We start from the raw sequence: 17,956 nt of genomic DNA, 5'->3' as shown, positions 1-17,956 counted from the left end.
AGAAGGCGCCAACGGTTTCGAACATACGGGGGGGGGGGGGGGCGCCAAAAAAATCAAACAAGATAAGAACAAAACGTAATGATGACGTGGAAATATACAAATTTCGGCTCACTCGCTCGTACTTATTTAGAGTATTTCTTCAAGCCCTCAGTTTGTTGGTAAAAATCGTTATCTATAAGGCCGTCACTACATCTTGATTAGAATTGTAAGATTTGATAAGCAAAAAATGACAAGAGTTTCATGTTTTGTAAGCTGAAATACAAAAATTTTCGGCTCGCTCGCTCGCTCGCTCGCAAAAATTTATCAAAACAAAATGGAGATAAGAACAAAACGTGATGATGATGACGTGGAAATATACAAATTTCGGCTCACTCGCTCGTACTAATTTAGAGTCTTTCTTCAATTCCTTAGTTTGTTGGTAAAAATCGTTATCTATAAGGCCGTCACTATATCTTGATTAGAATTGTAAGATTTGATAAGCAAAAAATGACAAGAGTTCCATGTTTTGTAAGCTGAAATACAAAAATTTTCGGCTCGCTCGCTGCGCTCGCTCGCCAAAATTTATCAAAATTAAAAAGGAGATAAGAACAAAACGTGATGATGACGAGGAAATATACAAATTTCGGCTCACTCGCGCGTAACATGGAGGGTGGGGGGGGCATTTCATGAAGCAATTTGTCAGATATTTCGTCTGACAAACTGTTAAAAGCTACTGAAATCCTTGCTTCTGATTGGCTGAAAGCAAATTTTGTCCGACAAGTTGTCGGACAAAATGCTTCATGAAATGCCCCTCTGATTTTAGAATATTTTTTAAAGTACTCAGTTTGTTGGTAATAGATAAATCGTTATCTATAAGGCCGTCACTACTATCTTGATTAATATTGTAAGATTTGATAAGCAAAAAATCAAATTCCATGCTTTGTCAGCTGAAATGCACAATATTTCGGCTCGCTCGCTGCGCGCTAGCTCGCCAAAATTATCAAAATTCATTACATTTCAATCACCCTCAAAAGACCCCTTCTAAGGGCTTGAAAAGCATATCATGTGGACTTTGCTTAAAGTCCCTACCGGGATGGGGTTGGGGTTGAACAATAGTCTTTTTCAGAAATAAGGGGCGCAATTTTCGCGCTTGCCCCGGGCGCCGTTTTCCCTAGATACGCCACTGTGATGATGGCAAGGGCCTCATGTAAGCTAGTGCATACACAGCAGGACAATTACGATGATAATAATATAGGCCTATCCTTGTAGTCAGCAATAATTCTCATTAGTATTATCATTATGTTGTTTGAGTCATTTATGATCATTATAACCATAATCATTAGCATTAGCATTTTAGCACTGTACGAAATCTGTTTTTATATCATATACCAAATTCTAAACATCATCTGCGAATGATTTTATCAGCAGCTGACCTACACATTAATACACAAATTGTGGTATAGGCATTTATGTTATCTACAAGTCATTGCCCTTGTCATGCTGAGGCGCATTTAACTCCAGATCACTACTAAGCCTACTTAGTTTCTATGAGCAAAAAAATATTTTGTCTTTGTCCTTCTTCTTAAGAATTCCAGAAAATTGACATAAGTGTCAACTTATGTTATACATCGCTGTAACACATCCCGACCTCTGGATTTTAATGCGGGAAATGCAATCGAGAATGATTCATCGACATTTCAGGAGGAAACCAAACAAGAAGCAGCGACTGATGAAAGGAAATGAGGGGGGAAAATCCTAAAAATCGCTGTGCGTGCGATTTTGTTCTCATGTAACAACATGTGCAACGGGCTTTGGAAGGTTTGTTGTACTCTGCAGTATTCTGATAAGTGCTGATGAGCGATGGATTTTCATGACCCTTGAAGATTTCTGTTTTGGTGACGTTCATCCTAATACGCTGCTGCCGCTGTTCACAGTGCCTGCTGGTATTTTTTCTTCGAACCCTTCGGCATAGAGCAAAACATATTCCTCTCTATCTGTATCTCCATTGCTGTGACGTGAAACAGTCATACACGTATCTTTTTTTTTTTTGCTAATATCTAATATTCCCAGCGATATACTGAGTATATATAGTCATAATAGCTTGTTTGATACAGAAAACAACACGGCAAGGATTTGTATGTTTTAATTGCTCAACTTTGCATATCATTACAGCGGAATTAAGAAAGAATAAAACTTCATTGATGCGCTATGTTCACGGTTTTTGGTATATATTATGATGATTATTAAAGACTAGCAATATCGAGGAAACCAAAATGCGAAATTTCATTAAAACCGGACATAAAACGATAATAATGAGAGTAATCTTTTAACTTCAACTTTTCATGGAACAGTGATATTGGTTTCACCGACGTAAACATAATGGTGATAGACGGTGATTTATAAATAACGACATGATTACGTTAGTTACTTCACAATTATCTTATGTTTGGTCTACAGTGTGTATCAACTACAAACAAAACTTTCTCTTTTTTTATTTTCTTGTATACACTACCGTCCATAAATTCATCCCCACTAAAGAAAAAACAAACACAAAAGAAAAACAAGCAGCCGATGTTGACGGATCTTCGCACCCGTTTTACTTCACCGTATTTCTCCATGCCATCAACCTACGATACACGTGAGAGTATATTGAACTTTTAGGGAGAGGAAAAAAAAAGATAAATATCCACAGGCAGTCAAAATTGTTAAGTTGAAGTAAAATGTGTACCAAAGAGCGGAGATTTTTGTTTGTTTTGTTTCAGTGTATCTGTTTGTTCGATCTTCGTTATGGTGGCGGGCATTCCACATTTCCTGCTCTCCTCATTAAGATTAATCTTCGAAGTCAAGTTTAACGAGTTTATGCGGTTTAAAGCGCGATTCTATACATATACGCCAAAATTTTTGAGTTGGCAAAAAAACCTAACAAACATAATAGCTTGAGATTTCATTATAGAATGTACCTATGATGGAGATATCAATGTAGAAAGTTATGGAGTTTTAAATTTAGTTCCACACAGAGGCGGATCTTATAGGCAGGGGCGCACCGTGCGCCCCCCCCCCCTTTTGTTAAAACAATAGAAATAAAAAATGGGGGGGTGGGGGTGCGGCCCCTTTAGTTTTGTAAAGCCCCCGCCCCCCTTTCGGAATTCCTGGATCTGCCCCTGTCACATGTTATAAAACAGTGACATATACTAGGAAGGAACTGCATAATAATTATGCAAATGAGATGAAGTGACGTCATATCCTGGCACATTTCTTACTGATCTAAATTTGCTTTTGTTTTGACATGAACTCGGACAGAAAACTGTGTCCTTGGAAATACCAGGCAATGGTGACTTTCGGGGAAGGATATTGTAGCAGATACAGATTTTCAACCAAAAAATCATGATTTTTTTTATAGATATTATGTTGTGACATCACCAGCACATCTTCTTCGCACCATGGCAGTGACCAAATGTGGCAACATGTCAAACCTTAAATTTTCCAAACTTTTTCTCTTCAATACAAGCTTTGTCCTTTCAGTGGGTCCCTCCATTTTTCGAATTTTGCGTATTGTTTACCTCGCTCTGATCACTTCAGTTTTAATGACAATACATAATTATCAAAAGGTTCGACATACTCTTTTCATTTCAAATAATTTTACTTAGACCTTATTCTCTGTTAACCCCCCCCCCCCAAAAAAAAAAAAAAAATAATGTGTATATGTTTCTGAAAATAAAATAAAAATTTGAATTGAATTGAATTGCATTAAATTGAATTGAATTGAATTGAAATGAATTGAATTGAACTGAATCTTTCATCCGATCTTAGTAAAACTTCTACCATTCGTCTGTTGCATTCCATTCAAGTTGTTTAAGGTGAAGGACTTGCACTTTAACAGCACTTGAGATAAGAAAGCAAAACAAACATCACGTAACGGGAAATTAACACACGAGTTCACCAGTGCATGTGACCTAGATTTAAAAGCATGTCGAGCAGCATTAACCTTTGGATTGTGTTCTCTGACTCTTTCGCACTGTCCTACGTCTGTGTCGGCAATCCTATAGATTGGCACATACATATGTATACGGGATAGAACGCCATGATGGTATAGATGTGAACACAATTTAATGTCAAAGGTATTTTGACATTTTTGACATTTTTTGCTTTACCATTCTCACAGGACACCGAAGCGATAGTATATTGTTCTCCATTTTCCTTTTTTTTCTTTTTTTTCTTACAATGAGAATCATGACAATTTCCATAACACGACATGTCATTTTCTTTGCTCCTTTTGTTTAGCAATAACATTGTTATGTTATGTTCACGAGTTTAGTTTACGAACAATTCCTATTTGATGGTGGGGGCGAACAAACTACATGATACACTCACTTGTTGCCATATCGGACGGTTATGCATGAATGCCCCAAGGTTGGCTTACATATTTTTTTCTTACATCATACTCATTTCAGAAAAAATCACGGAAACTGCTGATTAGCTACATTTTCAATTAGATTTTAACGAATGATCACAAACTAATAATTATGCTTAATTCATCACTTAAATCATCGTACAGGTTATACCGCACGTGCTTTATGTGTGTCCAAAATCTATGCGATGAAATCACTAAATCACTTTTGAAAGAAAGAGAAAATGACACATCCAGAGAAATACGGAGTTAGCTGCAAAGTTCAATTCCTTCTGAAGTCATCCATATTCATGACGGCTAAATCTTATTCTCATGAATAATCATTATTTGCTTTAAAGTCGTCACTAAGTCCCTATCTCAAGATCGATGTTAATGATTTCAAACTGATTTCGATTTAGGCATAAACACTATACACAATTATGCTCGTTTACAGCTTTCTATCATTATGCTTTGGCTGAGTCGATTATAGACAAGATAGACTCAGACAATGTTATGGCTCCATCGAAATGCGTCACGAAGACTTATGACTTATGACTCTTGTGTGACCTTACAACCCATTTCACCCGCTGAGCCATGACGCGTGCGCACAAGCCGACCAATAGCATATTGCCCGAAGCACCCTTCGAGATGACGCAACGAAGAACTTTAACCAATCAGAAATGAGCCGCCCGGCGAGAGTTTGTGTTAGTGACAAGATTCTAGAACCTTACTAACCCTTGAACATTTACATTGCGAATGAGTGAATCTTTATCTCTCTCTCTCTCTCTCTCTCTCTCTGCCGTATCCCGAGATACAGTCACGGCAGGCAATCATGGCGTGCCACAAATCTCTATTTTTACCCTTGCTGAAATTAGTTTCAATTCTTGATGCCCTTTTAAATCTCTCTGATGCATGCATTTAGACTATCTGGTCATCCAAAATATCCTTTACCTTGCTCTGTCACTCTTTCCGTCTGTCTTTCCTGTCAATGCCGGATTGCAATTTCAATTCAATTTCAATTTCATTTTCATATTTCTCGGTGAAAAAAATGCATCAAATATAACAAAATTGAATGATATCCAGCTAGGAGGCATAATATTACAAAATGAAATACATGATATCCAGCTAGGAGACATACATAGAATATTGCAAACATATAAAACATATAGCGGTCGATCTATGAAAGTTGGAATCTGAGAATGAATGCGAAAGAAATATGAAGCCGAGCGTAGGATTCGTCAGGCCCTCCTTTTTATCTCATCTAGTCTAGATACATATTTTACAGAAAAGATAAGAAATATAAAAATGAAATGAACTTATTTACAAACTTGAATATACAAATTTCGTATGATTACAGGGAAAACAACACATCAAACAAACATGATAAAACAAAAATTAGAACATTACAATATGCAAACATGTTAAAGGTATATTGACTGGAAAATATGAAAATAATAATAGTGTATAACTGCTTGACTGCTGATCACTTCCTCTAAAAGAAGCTTGTGATCGGTCAATGCATTGATATTTGCGGGTTAGACGTATAGAAAGAGAACCAGAGGCCCGCCGATTCCCCCACTCATAATTCCCTCCCTGAGTGTTCTATTATAATGGCAATGCCATTTCAATGAGTGAGTATTGTCGTGTTTATGACTGAATTAACTATACAGTGCTGGTACGTTGCAAGACACTGCTATCAACCAATGAGTTCAAACATTCAAGGTGAATTTTGCGTATAGCCTGTATTGAGCTATTATGCACTACCGTGGTGCATTCATTCCGCGTTTAATTCCACTTGTATTCAGCAGAACACACTCTCTGACTTACGTGGGATGATATGCATTGCAGATTTGTTTACTCTACCGAAACAGTTTAGTGTCTAACGCATACGAGTTACCGCAGAAATAGGATGTGTGAGTGTAGGACTACAATGTAGCCACAATAAGTTATGTTGATCCAGGGAGGTGTGATCTCATCAGCATCGTGTTGAAATCGCACAGTAGTGATGTCCCTGTCTTGATGGAATCCTCCTCGTGTCCAATGCACCTGACTCGCTGAGATGAATCGCGCACAACAAAGGTAGACGTGGTGTAAGTCGGGCGCTGTGCATTTGTTCCTGGCTCCAGGGTTCCTTAAAAATTAGACTGAGGTTTCGCTGAGAAGCGTCGTTGGGAAGCGAACGCTGCCAGTTCCCTTGCGTCGACGGGAAGATCGGCAGGAACCTGTGTTCAGCTCAGACGAAGAATGTGGATCTGGGGTAATTGCAGATACGGCACAGATCTGAGGGAAAGATGAACAGCACGAAGCAATACCATGCAGGCAGAGAGGCGTATGTAGTATGATTTTCGACACTTTAATTCCCAGGTATGGAGAGAGATGGTTCAAAAATTTTCTGGGGAGTATGTGATTTTGGCAGTTGTATGGACACTTTCGTGAGATATTCCTTTTTTTCCCCTACTTTATATACTATTTTTGTTTTTTTGAACAACATTCGGGAATTATCAAGATGACTTGGTCAGCACTCCACTTTAGCTTGATGACTGTCATTCTGATCCGCTGCTCTTCTGGTGCAAATATTTTGATTTCGCTCACCAATGCCATGAGCACTAAGAGTCACAGCTACAGCCTGGCCAGGATATCCGAAGGACTCATCGAAAGGGGGCACTACGTCACCGTGCTCGCGGCTTCCAACAAAGGCACCATGGGATTCCGGAAGTCATCCCACAACGACAGCATCATCTACCCCATCCCTTACACCCGGGAGGAGACGGACGCGCTGCAAGATTCCTTCACCAGGGTGTCCTTCCGGAAGCAGTCCATCCTGGATTATGCCGAGGTGCTCCCCGTTGCCCAGGAGTTCTTCGGCGTTGTAGCAGCCGGTTGCAAGAGTCTCTTCGCACAACCCTCCCATCTGCAACGACTGCGGAATGGATCCTTCCATGCGATCATCGGGATTCCCTTTTGTCCCTGCGACGCGCTGCTGGCCGAGTACCTCGACACCAGCTTCATCGCCTTCACGGCGACCTTCCGCTACGAGACCTTCAACGAAGAGCTGCTCGGAATCCCGACGCCAAATGCCTACGTTCCGTTCCCGCTCTATGAAGCTTTGACGGACGAAATGACCTTCCTCCAACGCCTCTACAACCTCTTCTACCGCTTTGTCTTCGTCAAATATCTGACCTACGTCTGGTCCAAGCCTTTCGTGGCCCTGCAGATGGAACACAACATCTCGACAAAGTTGACCATCCGTGAGATACTTGGAAAGACGCAGCTGTGGTTGGCTCACACTAACTTCGCCCTCGACTTCCCTCGCCCGACGGCGCCGGCGTGGGTGCCTGTCGGCGGTCTCTTGGCCAAACCTCCAGACCTATTACAGCAGGTATGACACGACATTGTGTAATTATTCTAGTTTGTTGGTCTACTTCATCATCTTTTCTCAAAGGTATACGTAGATTTACATAATCAATGCCATTCATTACAAGCAGCTATAGTATAATCAAAAGTAAACCTTTTATATTTGACATGAAATTAATGACATAATCTCTCTGAATATATCTCTATATTTGCTAGTCACATACCTACAATACAGGTCACGTCTTAGTGTATTTAAAAGATCGTAAGTATGCGTACTAGGTAATATCTGTGTTGTTGAAATTTTAGAGGAAAACAGTACTGAATTCCGTTCACTGTTTCTTTTTTTTTTTTCGGGGGGGGGGAGAGGGGCAGGGCTCCGCCTTGCCTATAGGCCAACAGAGTTTGTTTGTTTGTTTTTTTAACTTAAACTATGGTGAAAAAGCTGAGCTACATTAATAAATCCAAATATTTTCCGAAGTCTTATAACATCACCTCTGACACACAGCAAACATAATATATAACTTGTATACACGCATTTGTATAGAAGGATGTGTGCGTCTGTGTGTTTTTGCTTGAAAACAGAAAATATACGGGTCATAATTTATGGCTGATGAAAATTTTCCATAAATAGGACGAAACGACATGACCTATTTTCTCTCCCCTTTCCTCTCTCTTCCTCTGCGCGGGATTAGAAGTCCTGCTTATTATCAGATTATTCCGAATGGATCAGAGCGCATGTTAATGAGGCATACTAAATCGCGTTTCAGTCACCCAATCAGCTGAAGGGCGTAGACTAATATTGTGACCTCAGTCCGTACAAAGGCGTGCAAAGGTGACCAGAAAGTGGGTTACACCTATTATCAAATTTGTCAGAGCCGGGGGGGGGGGGGAGGAGGTTCAAACGAACAGGATTTAGCGGTAGTCATTCCTTTTTCTATCACAACGAAAAATCAAGAGTCACGTTTTCCTCTCACTGAAAGCCTGACGCAAAACGAGCTTGAATGTTATGATTTTCTCTGCCCCCCCCCCACTCCATTCGAAAAATGTTGTAATTCATTTCCTGTAAATTAAAATAGATACTTCTCAGACAACTATTCTGGTGTAGGCCCTGGTGTTATCTTTAGTATGCCCATAGGCCTCGTGGATTGTATTGTCCTTGTAAGATGTGAAAGAACGACATTGGAACTGAGGTTTTTTTCTTCTTCTTCTTCTTTATAGCTGAATATACTTAAGGTCTGTTCGCTGTAAATATATGGATATATACCGTATGCCCCCATCCAAAAAAAAAAGTAAAATACAACGGAACCCTCCGCAGTGATAATTTTGAAAAGAGTGAATCAATCTAAGTATAATTTCAGGGTATGAAACTATAACTTCTTACCCACGTCTTGGAGAAAACCCCATCCGATTTGTTGCAGAGTGGTCAAAGAGAAATGAGGACCTTTGTAGAGCATGTCAGGAATCCCTTCCTTCAAATTCTGTTCATTGTGTGCACACATTTTACACATTAATGCAGTTCCAAGAGCATGAAAGTGCTATACTTGAAAGAAACAGACCCATGACATGCTTTATACAACAATCATCATTTCTCTGTGATCACTTAACCACATTGAATGGCGTTTTCTGCAAATTTAAGCAAGATGTGATATTTTAGACCCTGAAATAGGATTCAGACAAATTGATTGTATTTTTTTTGGGGGGGGGGGGTGGAACATACTCTCTCTCTCTCTCTCTCTCTCTCTCTCTGTATATATATATATATATATATATATATATATATATACATGTTTGCTGTTGTTTGTCTTCTTTCTAGTTATTGTCATCTTAAGTTTAGCGACAATGATGTCGAATCGCAGTCATAGCCTAAGCATTTTCATCTTTTTGCACTGTAATAAGGCCTATGATAGTCGATGGAAATCGACTTTGACGAATATGCATAGAGGAGTGTTCTATTTGAGGGACATTTTAGGTGAGGGGATGTACTGAGAAAGAAACTAGGAAAACGTGGACATTCTGTTCATAAAGGAAAAAAATACAAAAAACAAAAAACAACAACAACAACAACACTAACATGACCGGGTCAGCCCCGGTCTCGAATATCTCCGTGAATTATATTGGACGTCGACGTCAATCACTGTGAACAATCGACATCAAATCATGTCTAGTTTTATTTCGGTTTTGCTTCTTTTCAGTATCATTCCCAGTGGAAACGGTCCTGGGGTTGCTTCATAAAGCTGGTTATTTTCAGTCACTCCCCTATATACGCTAGTCTGACTGAACCACTCATTGGAGAGGTCTAGGTATTGATGGGTAGACATCTACTAGCTGTCCGATCCTGAGGTCGGCCTCCGTTGAGATCTTTCTTCCTTTTTTTTCTGAAATCTTTATTTGATTTCCTTCTTATGATATAACAAATCAATCATAGAGCCAATTATAACCTCTTCATTTCCTGCAGTATAAATTCTTTTCGTTGTATCTAGGCTTTTTACAATATAATTTCATAAAACCAGTTACACTGTATTACAATATTGCATTTTTTACAGAATAATTTCGGAACACAAAAACAATTGTAAAAAGAATATGAAACATACCTCACTTGGGATCTACAAAGAAGAAGAAGAAAAAGAAGAATACTCACCCAAACCATCGAGAAGCACACACACACACACACACACACACACACGTGAACATTCTACATCAAAACACACACTTCACCAAACACTCCCCATGATTATGCACACAAATGAATTACAGTGTATACACTTGTCACTGCTTGTACAGGTACCATTATATATACACGCACATACATACAATTATTTTATAAGACCTAAATAATTAACAAGGATATGCGTTCTCAAATAAATTCTAGACCTTTCCATTCCAACAACAACAAAATGAACTCCTAATTTTCTACCTTGGTAGAATAAGCATCATTTTTTTCTTCTTCCCGAAACAACATTATTGCTATTTTGACTTCATGCACTATAGGAACGGCTAATTTTGTCTTCACTCGATGAATAATGTATGTGATTATGAGAATGACTGTATTGACTAACTTTATTCTTAAAGATGACCTTTTTATGCCTAAATGTATAGAATGCCAATTTGCATTTCTGAGTTACCTGAAATCAAAACTCGCAAAAACATTCTTTTCTCTCTCCCTCTCTCTCTCCGAAATGCTATAAGAGAGTATACGAATTTTGTAACTATAATACAAAATACGAATATATATATATATATATATATATATATATATATATGTGTGTGTGTGTGTGTGTGTTCTTGATGTAATATCTTTAAACATAACTAACTGTATTAAGACATTTATCGATAAATTGTAGTCGGTCATATCCACCAAGTAACAATTGTGTTTTGTTACATCATATAATCTTATGTCACATTTCCTAACTATAACAACAACGCCAAATTTTAGTGATATTTCCACTTTTTAAACCCAAATTGTAACACATTCAAAATGATTCAATATTTCCGTAATAAAAACTATGTGGTCCAGACAATGGATCTCATGATCATATGAATGAGCGTAAAAGGTTATTTTCGATTTGTGTAACATAATTCTATTCATTGAAAATAATAGAATTAATTTTCCCACCCTCATATCTGGGATTCAATATTTCTTGCCAGGCCTTCAAAATCTCCATATAGAATTAGTGTGCTTTACAAAATAACTTAGCAACATCGTAATTGTAAATAAATATGAATCTTTCCTCGACAGAGAATCATACATCTTTAAAATGTAGCAATAGCGAAGCACACACACACACACACACACACACACCAGACATAAACATGACTACATACAGATGGAACAATTTTTTTTTTTTTTTTGCATTTATTCTGCTTCTCGAGTCAAAACAATGTATAATTACATTGTTGTAAAGAGTTCGACAAAACATACAGGTAACTAAATTACAAAGGGACAAAAGAAAAGTGCAATCTCATGATATATGACAGCATAATCATTACATGTACAAAAAGTTATTACCAGATGTGCACAAAAATAAAGTGTATTTAGATAAACATCATTAGAACTATGCTAATGTTTGTAATACTAATCAGAATTACGCAGAACCTTCCTTTCGGCGAGGCATGTACTAGGAGCTATACTGTTGTAACTCCATGCTATTATTGTTGAAGATATTTTCGCTGTTATTGTTTCGTTTTATTAATTTACCACACTGAACCATTTAAGTATTAAGCCTGAGAATATGATCTCGTGCATATACGATCCTTATTGATAGAACAGGACAATATTACAAATGCAGATAGATTATAATTAATGTGACACAAAAGAATGTTTACAAAAACGCCTAAAACAAAGAAACTTTCGTTAAATCATCTATATATAGGTGTTCATTGATCATCCGTTTTAGGATACTCCGCAGGACTTACATCGAAAGAAGTAACCATCAAAAGGGCAATGCATTAAAACTTCTAAAACTAAATCATCAGGTATTTTCGTTAAGATATACCTTTATTAAAAATAAAAACGTTTAAATTGAACGTTATGAGCAGTTTCATTCGACGAACGTGCCTCCGTAACTGCTTTATGTTAACATCTGTAAGGGTGCTGTATGGATAAAGTTGATTACTTGATATCAAGGATATTACAATTTGAAAGTGGGCGAGGCAATTCACGTAAGATCATCTTGTATGTATAAGAGAATGTGTTTTGAAGTTAACGTCACCTTGTCTTATACGTCTTATCTTATAAAACCGTACCTATATATATATATATATATATATATATATATATGTGTATACGTATATATGTATATACAGTGTATTTATATATATATATATATATATATATATATATATATATACTTGTATATATATATATATATATCTAAGTGAACAGAGAGTAGGTCTAATCTACATGGTAGCACAGACTCAAGAGCAAGAGGTAATTTGGATCTTAGGAAAAGTCAGATGTATTTCACTGGTTTGTTGGGTTGTTTCTTTGTTTCTGAAAATATTCCAAACACCTTTGTTTCCAGTTGTGCTAAACTACAAAATCAATGATGGATCTTTAGTCCTTTAGTGGAGAGTAACAAGTATAAATAGAAAAACTTCAGCCTCAAAAACACTTCATAAACAAGAAGGATTACTTTTATGAAGTTATAAGCAACATCTCTATTAGGATTCCATATAAGTGGTCAATATTATAACTAATCTACTATTATAGCTTCTAATTTGTTTGACTTTATTTAAATCAAGTAGGCCTATATTATATATTTTACTGTATTTTCATTTTCAGTTTCATTTCATTTATTCACGGTATATACTTGGCTCAACCAATGGTTGTTTTTTCTGCTAATCCGTGAATAAAAACACAGGAATAATTCACGATGAAATAATTACATAATTGAAATACACGAATCAGATGAATGATTACGTATTTGGTTACTTAAAAAAAATAATTTTGCAATGAATTACTATTACTTCCAAAATAATTTCTGTACCGACGGCTGTAAATGCTTCGGGACTCAAATGAAGTTAACCTATATTCCAATGAGATCAATGAGATCGTTGCTGTGCAGAGCAGATGGCCAAACTTTAATATTTATAGCACGAAACATTTCCATTGTCTTTCGGGCTACACCAGGGAACTGTTGCGTGATACTTTCTGCAAAATGCAAAGTCTGTTGCTTCGGCCTCTATTGTTTGCATACTGCATGTGAACTGGAGATTTACGCTCTCCGAAACCGTAGACATTGACGCAGTTAAAACAGCAGGCGTCATTAGATTATAAGCTTAAACTCCATCACCCGCGGGAAAAAAAAAAACCGTTTTGAATGATCAAAATGTCTCAGCGAATCAGTCCTTTGTTTTGTGGTTTTAAAGGGACTGTACAGTACTGGTTGAGGTAGGGATTCATGTTTTGAACATTCCTAAGTGAGATAATGAAAAGCTTCTTATGAAATATGAAAGAGCATGTAATTTTAAGAAGGATTCAACGTTTATTTGATGAAAATTGGTTTTCAAATGGCTGAGATATCCAAAAAAGTGCTAATAATAAAAGGCGACATGCCACAACTTTATTAGGATCTCTTTGTTTCACCTTGTTTTTGGATATCTCAGCCATTTCAAAAGCGATTTTCATCGAGTAAACTTTTGATACCCCTTAGAACTGCATGCTCTTTGACATCTCATAGAGTGGTTTCTGAATATCTCGCAAAACGTTAAAAGCTAAATCTACACCTCGACCAGAACTATACACACCCTTTAAGGCGCATGTTATATATAAAAAAGCACACTTACAGAAACACGATTAATATCTGAATTAAGTTTATGATCCTCCTTCTCTGGGTATGCACTGAAAGTAATGCAATGTAAACTGAAGCAACATATTGTCAGGTTTTGTTGTTGTTCTTTGTTTGTTCGTTTCTTTGTTTGTTTTTGTTTTTGTTTGCAGTAAGGTCTTCCATTTTAGTTTTTGTCATCACTATAGCCTCCATGAGATCAAAGCCGCAGTCATTCCGTGGAACGGAAAAAAAAAAAGAATGGTAATGCTGTCGTTTCCTTATTAAAACAGTGGTTTATTCTTTTTCTTTTTTAATTTGGTAAGTGAAATGGTCTGGTTAAGGTGTTTACTAGTTGGTGTTGCCATGATTATGAGAAAGAACTACGCTTTAGTTGGGAGTTCGAAAGTATCACATGTTGCAAGTGACCCGAAAGAAAGAAAATACAGATGCAGCCTATTGTGTTTCTTCTGTATTTCTGTTATCACTGGTGATATTACGAATGATCCAGTTGCAACAATCATGAAAAGTATAAAAATGAAATACAATTATGAAAAGTAATGTAGTTCTGAATGTACATGTTGTCATACTCAATTTTTTTTATTTCGTCAAATTCACCAAACTTTTACGACCATTTTATAGTTGGGTAGAGCTCGACCGCATAGTCGAGAGGGGTAGCACATTCATGGTTTTCGGATTATGATTATGGCATATGTTACTTAAAATGTCAGGGCATTAGACATTGCTTTGAATATTTGATACCAGTAGTCTGAAGTGTATAGACTACAGCACACATGAAAACCTGATTATTGTTTTTCATGGAGCTGTTGTTTATGGTGTAAAAGTTTATGTTAGTCGTGCATGTGTCTCCAATGGCTCAATGTCGGGGTGTTTTCTGATCTCTCCCGTCCGCGGGACGGACGAAGGGAAACCCCCGTCTGGCTTTAATTGCCTCCCCCTCCCAGTCTTGATCCCCTGCCGTCCCTCCCACCCCCCCCCCCCCACCACCACCACCACAACCTCCACACTCGCGCACAAACGCACATGCGGACAAGCCTGGATTATGTACATATACATATAAGTTGCAAATAAAAAATATATAATATTACATAGATGCCATATCGATGTTTTATTTCGCAATAATCACATTCCAGATATTGTTATCGTTTGCACTTAGTTTGCACTTAGGACATGTTTTGAGGACAAAATTACTAAACGTTATTGTTTTTCCCTCTTTTCTTCGATTCGGTATCTGTTTAACAGAAAATTGTTTGTTCACATCCTACTCGGCAATCCAACGAATTTCACTTGCCATTGACTATCATTTTGATCTCTATCCTGTCCTGACCCTCAATTTTGAAAATTCTCGTAGACAGCATAATCTGTCAATCTATAGAAGTATCATTGCTCTTACTTTTACTTTTGTATTAGTTTCTTTTTACAATAATTCTTATATAGCAAGAGAGTTATATCTCTTATATAACTCTTGTCTTTAAGTCCTTATTTTCTTCTCCTTAAAAGCTTTGATTCATCCCATATAACAATCTCCTCCAATGCCGCGGTGATCTCATGTACATTATGTCTCGTTGGTATTTAACGCGTGGGTTTTAAGCCTCAATTCTTTTTCCTTCGCCCCTTTCCCTGTCTCTTCCAGTTGTCTCTTCCAAACACGTATTTCCTTCAAATTCTTGAAATTCTTCCGTAGAGATGTTTTCATCACAACTGATTGACAAATTGCCTTACATCGACGGAAATAAGTACTGAAGTGATCAGTGTTTTTAGTATAGTAGCCATCATAAAAAATAATAGGGTAAATACTTGAGCAGGTTTCGAATCTACGACCTCCTGATCACCGGGCAGGCGTCATCTGACCACCGAGCTTTCGCCCGAAAGCAGTGTTGGTTCTAATCCTTGTAGCATGCAGCGGGTACTGCGTAATTATTCAAATTCATGAAATTCTTCCGTCGAGATGTTTTCATTGCAACTGGACGTAACATCTCGTCAATGTAGGGCAATTTCTCAATCAGTTGCAACGTACATATCCCTTTTTTTCTTATAAGACAGCTTCTTCGTTTTTGTGTGTGTTTGTGTTTTTATTTCTTGGTCTTTTTTCTTTTTGTTTAAAAGCAATTTTTTCCTCTAACAGTCTTGTAAGTTACGTAATTAATAATTGCTCGGTGCGGAGGCTGCAAATTCTTGTGCAGGCCCTGCTTTACAGCAGTAACCTCCATTTCCTTCGTTTCTGAATTGTCATAAAAATCACAGCATATAAAACCTCCTTTCACCAGCATTTTTTCTTTCATTACAATATGTTGCTGATTGTGTGTAACTATAATAAGTGTAAATTTCCTATTGTAATCGTATTTTTGTTAACAGTGAAGTACAGGTAAATGAAATCAAACACACACACACACACGCACGCACTACCTTTCACCATCAAAAGAGATGTACAAAAGTTTGTATTTTCATTTCCGTCCGCAGACAGGTATAGCCTCAGTTCTTTTTTCTTCCTCTCTCTTCCGATAAAGGTGATGTGTTTTTTTTCCTATGCAGATTATAGGGTTATCTTTGTCAGCATTTTACGAATAAACAGGACGGAGCCCCTACTATACCTCTACACACACGTCCACGCCTACACACACACAGAACCATGTCAGTGGATTCGTTCAAGCACAGCTATCTTAAACGATTACGTATATATGCATAGACGATATGATGAATAAGCAAATAAACGAAGATAAAAAACCATTTACAAATGTTCTATAAGATTAAACATGACATGTGAACTATCAAACCAATTGTGGAGACATGAAACATGACAACACCAGTTAGATGAAATATCAATATTTGCTAAACGTTGGCAAATTGCAACAAACATTATGCATGGCTGAGAAGATTATAGACTAACTGTTCATCATTACTTTGCATACACGATTCTTCGTACCGTGTCATGGTTGCAACCCCATCCTTCGTATGTAAAATCATCGATGGATATAAAGCAGAAACATGATATCATATCATGTACCGAAAATATTGTTAATTTTTGTCTTGATGACGCAGTATTTTCTATGTAAATGCATTCATTCGAGTGATTTTCTTTTGATAGGCAGCAACCATACAACGCGAGGCATCGTGGTGTGGAAAGCAATAATTAGCATTTACACTGTAGTTTTCTCAGCCATGATGATGGTGTAATTTGCTAGCCATGAAAAAAAAAAGTATTGACATTTCATCAAATCAGTTGGTGTTGTCATGTTTCCTGTCTTCCATTGTCGGTTTCATGGGGGAAGTATGTATAGAGGATGCATGCAATGCACACAAGTCTATGGGAAGTATTCATCCCATACAAACTCTGCCGGTTTATGTTGATGTATTGTGTCAGATCTCTTCCTCCCTCCCCCCTTCCCCTTCCTACCCCTCCCCTCTCTCTCTCCTCTACCCCCCCCCCCCAACTCTGTTTGGCTATAATTTGTTTTCTTATTATGTTGTTGTGTTGTTGTGGTATAGATAGATCTTTGTACATAGCAGTCATCAGTATCACACAACTTTGAATGCCTGTGTTATTTTAATGTATTTCTTTGTTTGGCTACCACTGGAACAGGTCAAAATTCATAAAGTTAGTCTGTTTGACAAAACAAAGTCTTTTCAAGTATTTTGTAGGCAATAATGTGATGATGACACCCCCATAATCAAAGATTACTGCCTGCATCTAGGTATTCATCTTATGAAGAACTGATCAACACTATATACATTTTTATTTTTTTAAAAAACCTCAAAGGGTGTGAGTTTCAAAAGTGTCCCTTTGAGAAGCTTTATAACCCTAGAATGTGTAATTTCCCATATGATGTAGGTGCAAATATCATCAAAAACACATTTATGATGTTTAAAAGTCAAATGAGAAATATGACCTTCACTATAGGGCTCACACCCGTAAATACAATGGAATGTCCGAAACCCCTTCACAAATTCG

At 37.3% G+C, this 17,956-nt stretch overlaps 1 protein-coding gene across 1 annotated transcript; it reads left to right on the top strand.

Annotated features, from left to right (window-relative positions):
- Positions 1-6,872: 6,872 nt before the first annotated feature.
- Positions 6,873-7,751, top strand: LOC139713833 (UDP-glucuronosyltransferase 2A3-like). The gene has a single exon (XM_071625540.1). The coding sequence runs from the start codon at positions 6,873-6,875 to the stop codon at positions 7,749-7,751; it is 879 nt and encodes a 292-aa protein (XP_071481641.1).
- Positions 7,752-17,956: the final 10,205 nt, after the last annotated feature.

Source organism: Diadema antillarum, unplaced genomic scaffold, assembly GCF_040938485.1.
Source record: "Diadema antillarum isolate AM-2024a unplaced genomic scaffold, OU_Dant_1.0 seq00002073_RagTag, whole genome shotgun sequence".
NCBI lineage: Eukaryota > Metazoa > Echinodermata > Echinoidea > Diadematoida > Diadematidae > Diadema > Diadema antillarum.
Note: the sequence above shows the minus strand (reverse complement) of the source record. Positions and strands in the feature narration are given on the sequence as shown.

Coding starts and splice junctions, on each gene's coding strand:
- LOC139713833 (XM_071625540.1), top strand. CDS start 6,873: ATGACTTGGTCAGCACTCCACTTTAGCTTGATGACTGTCATTCTGATC.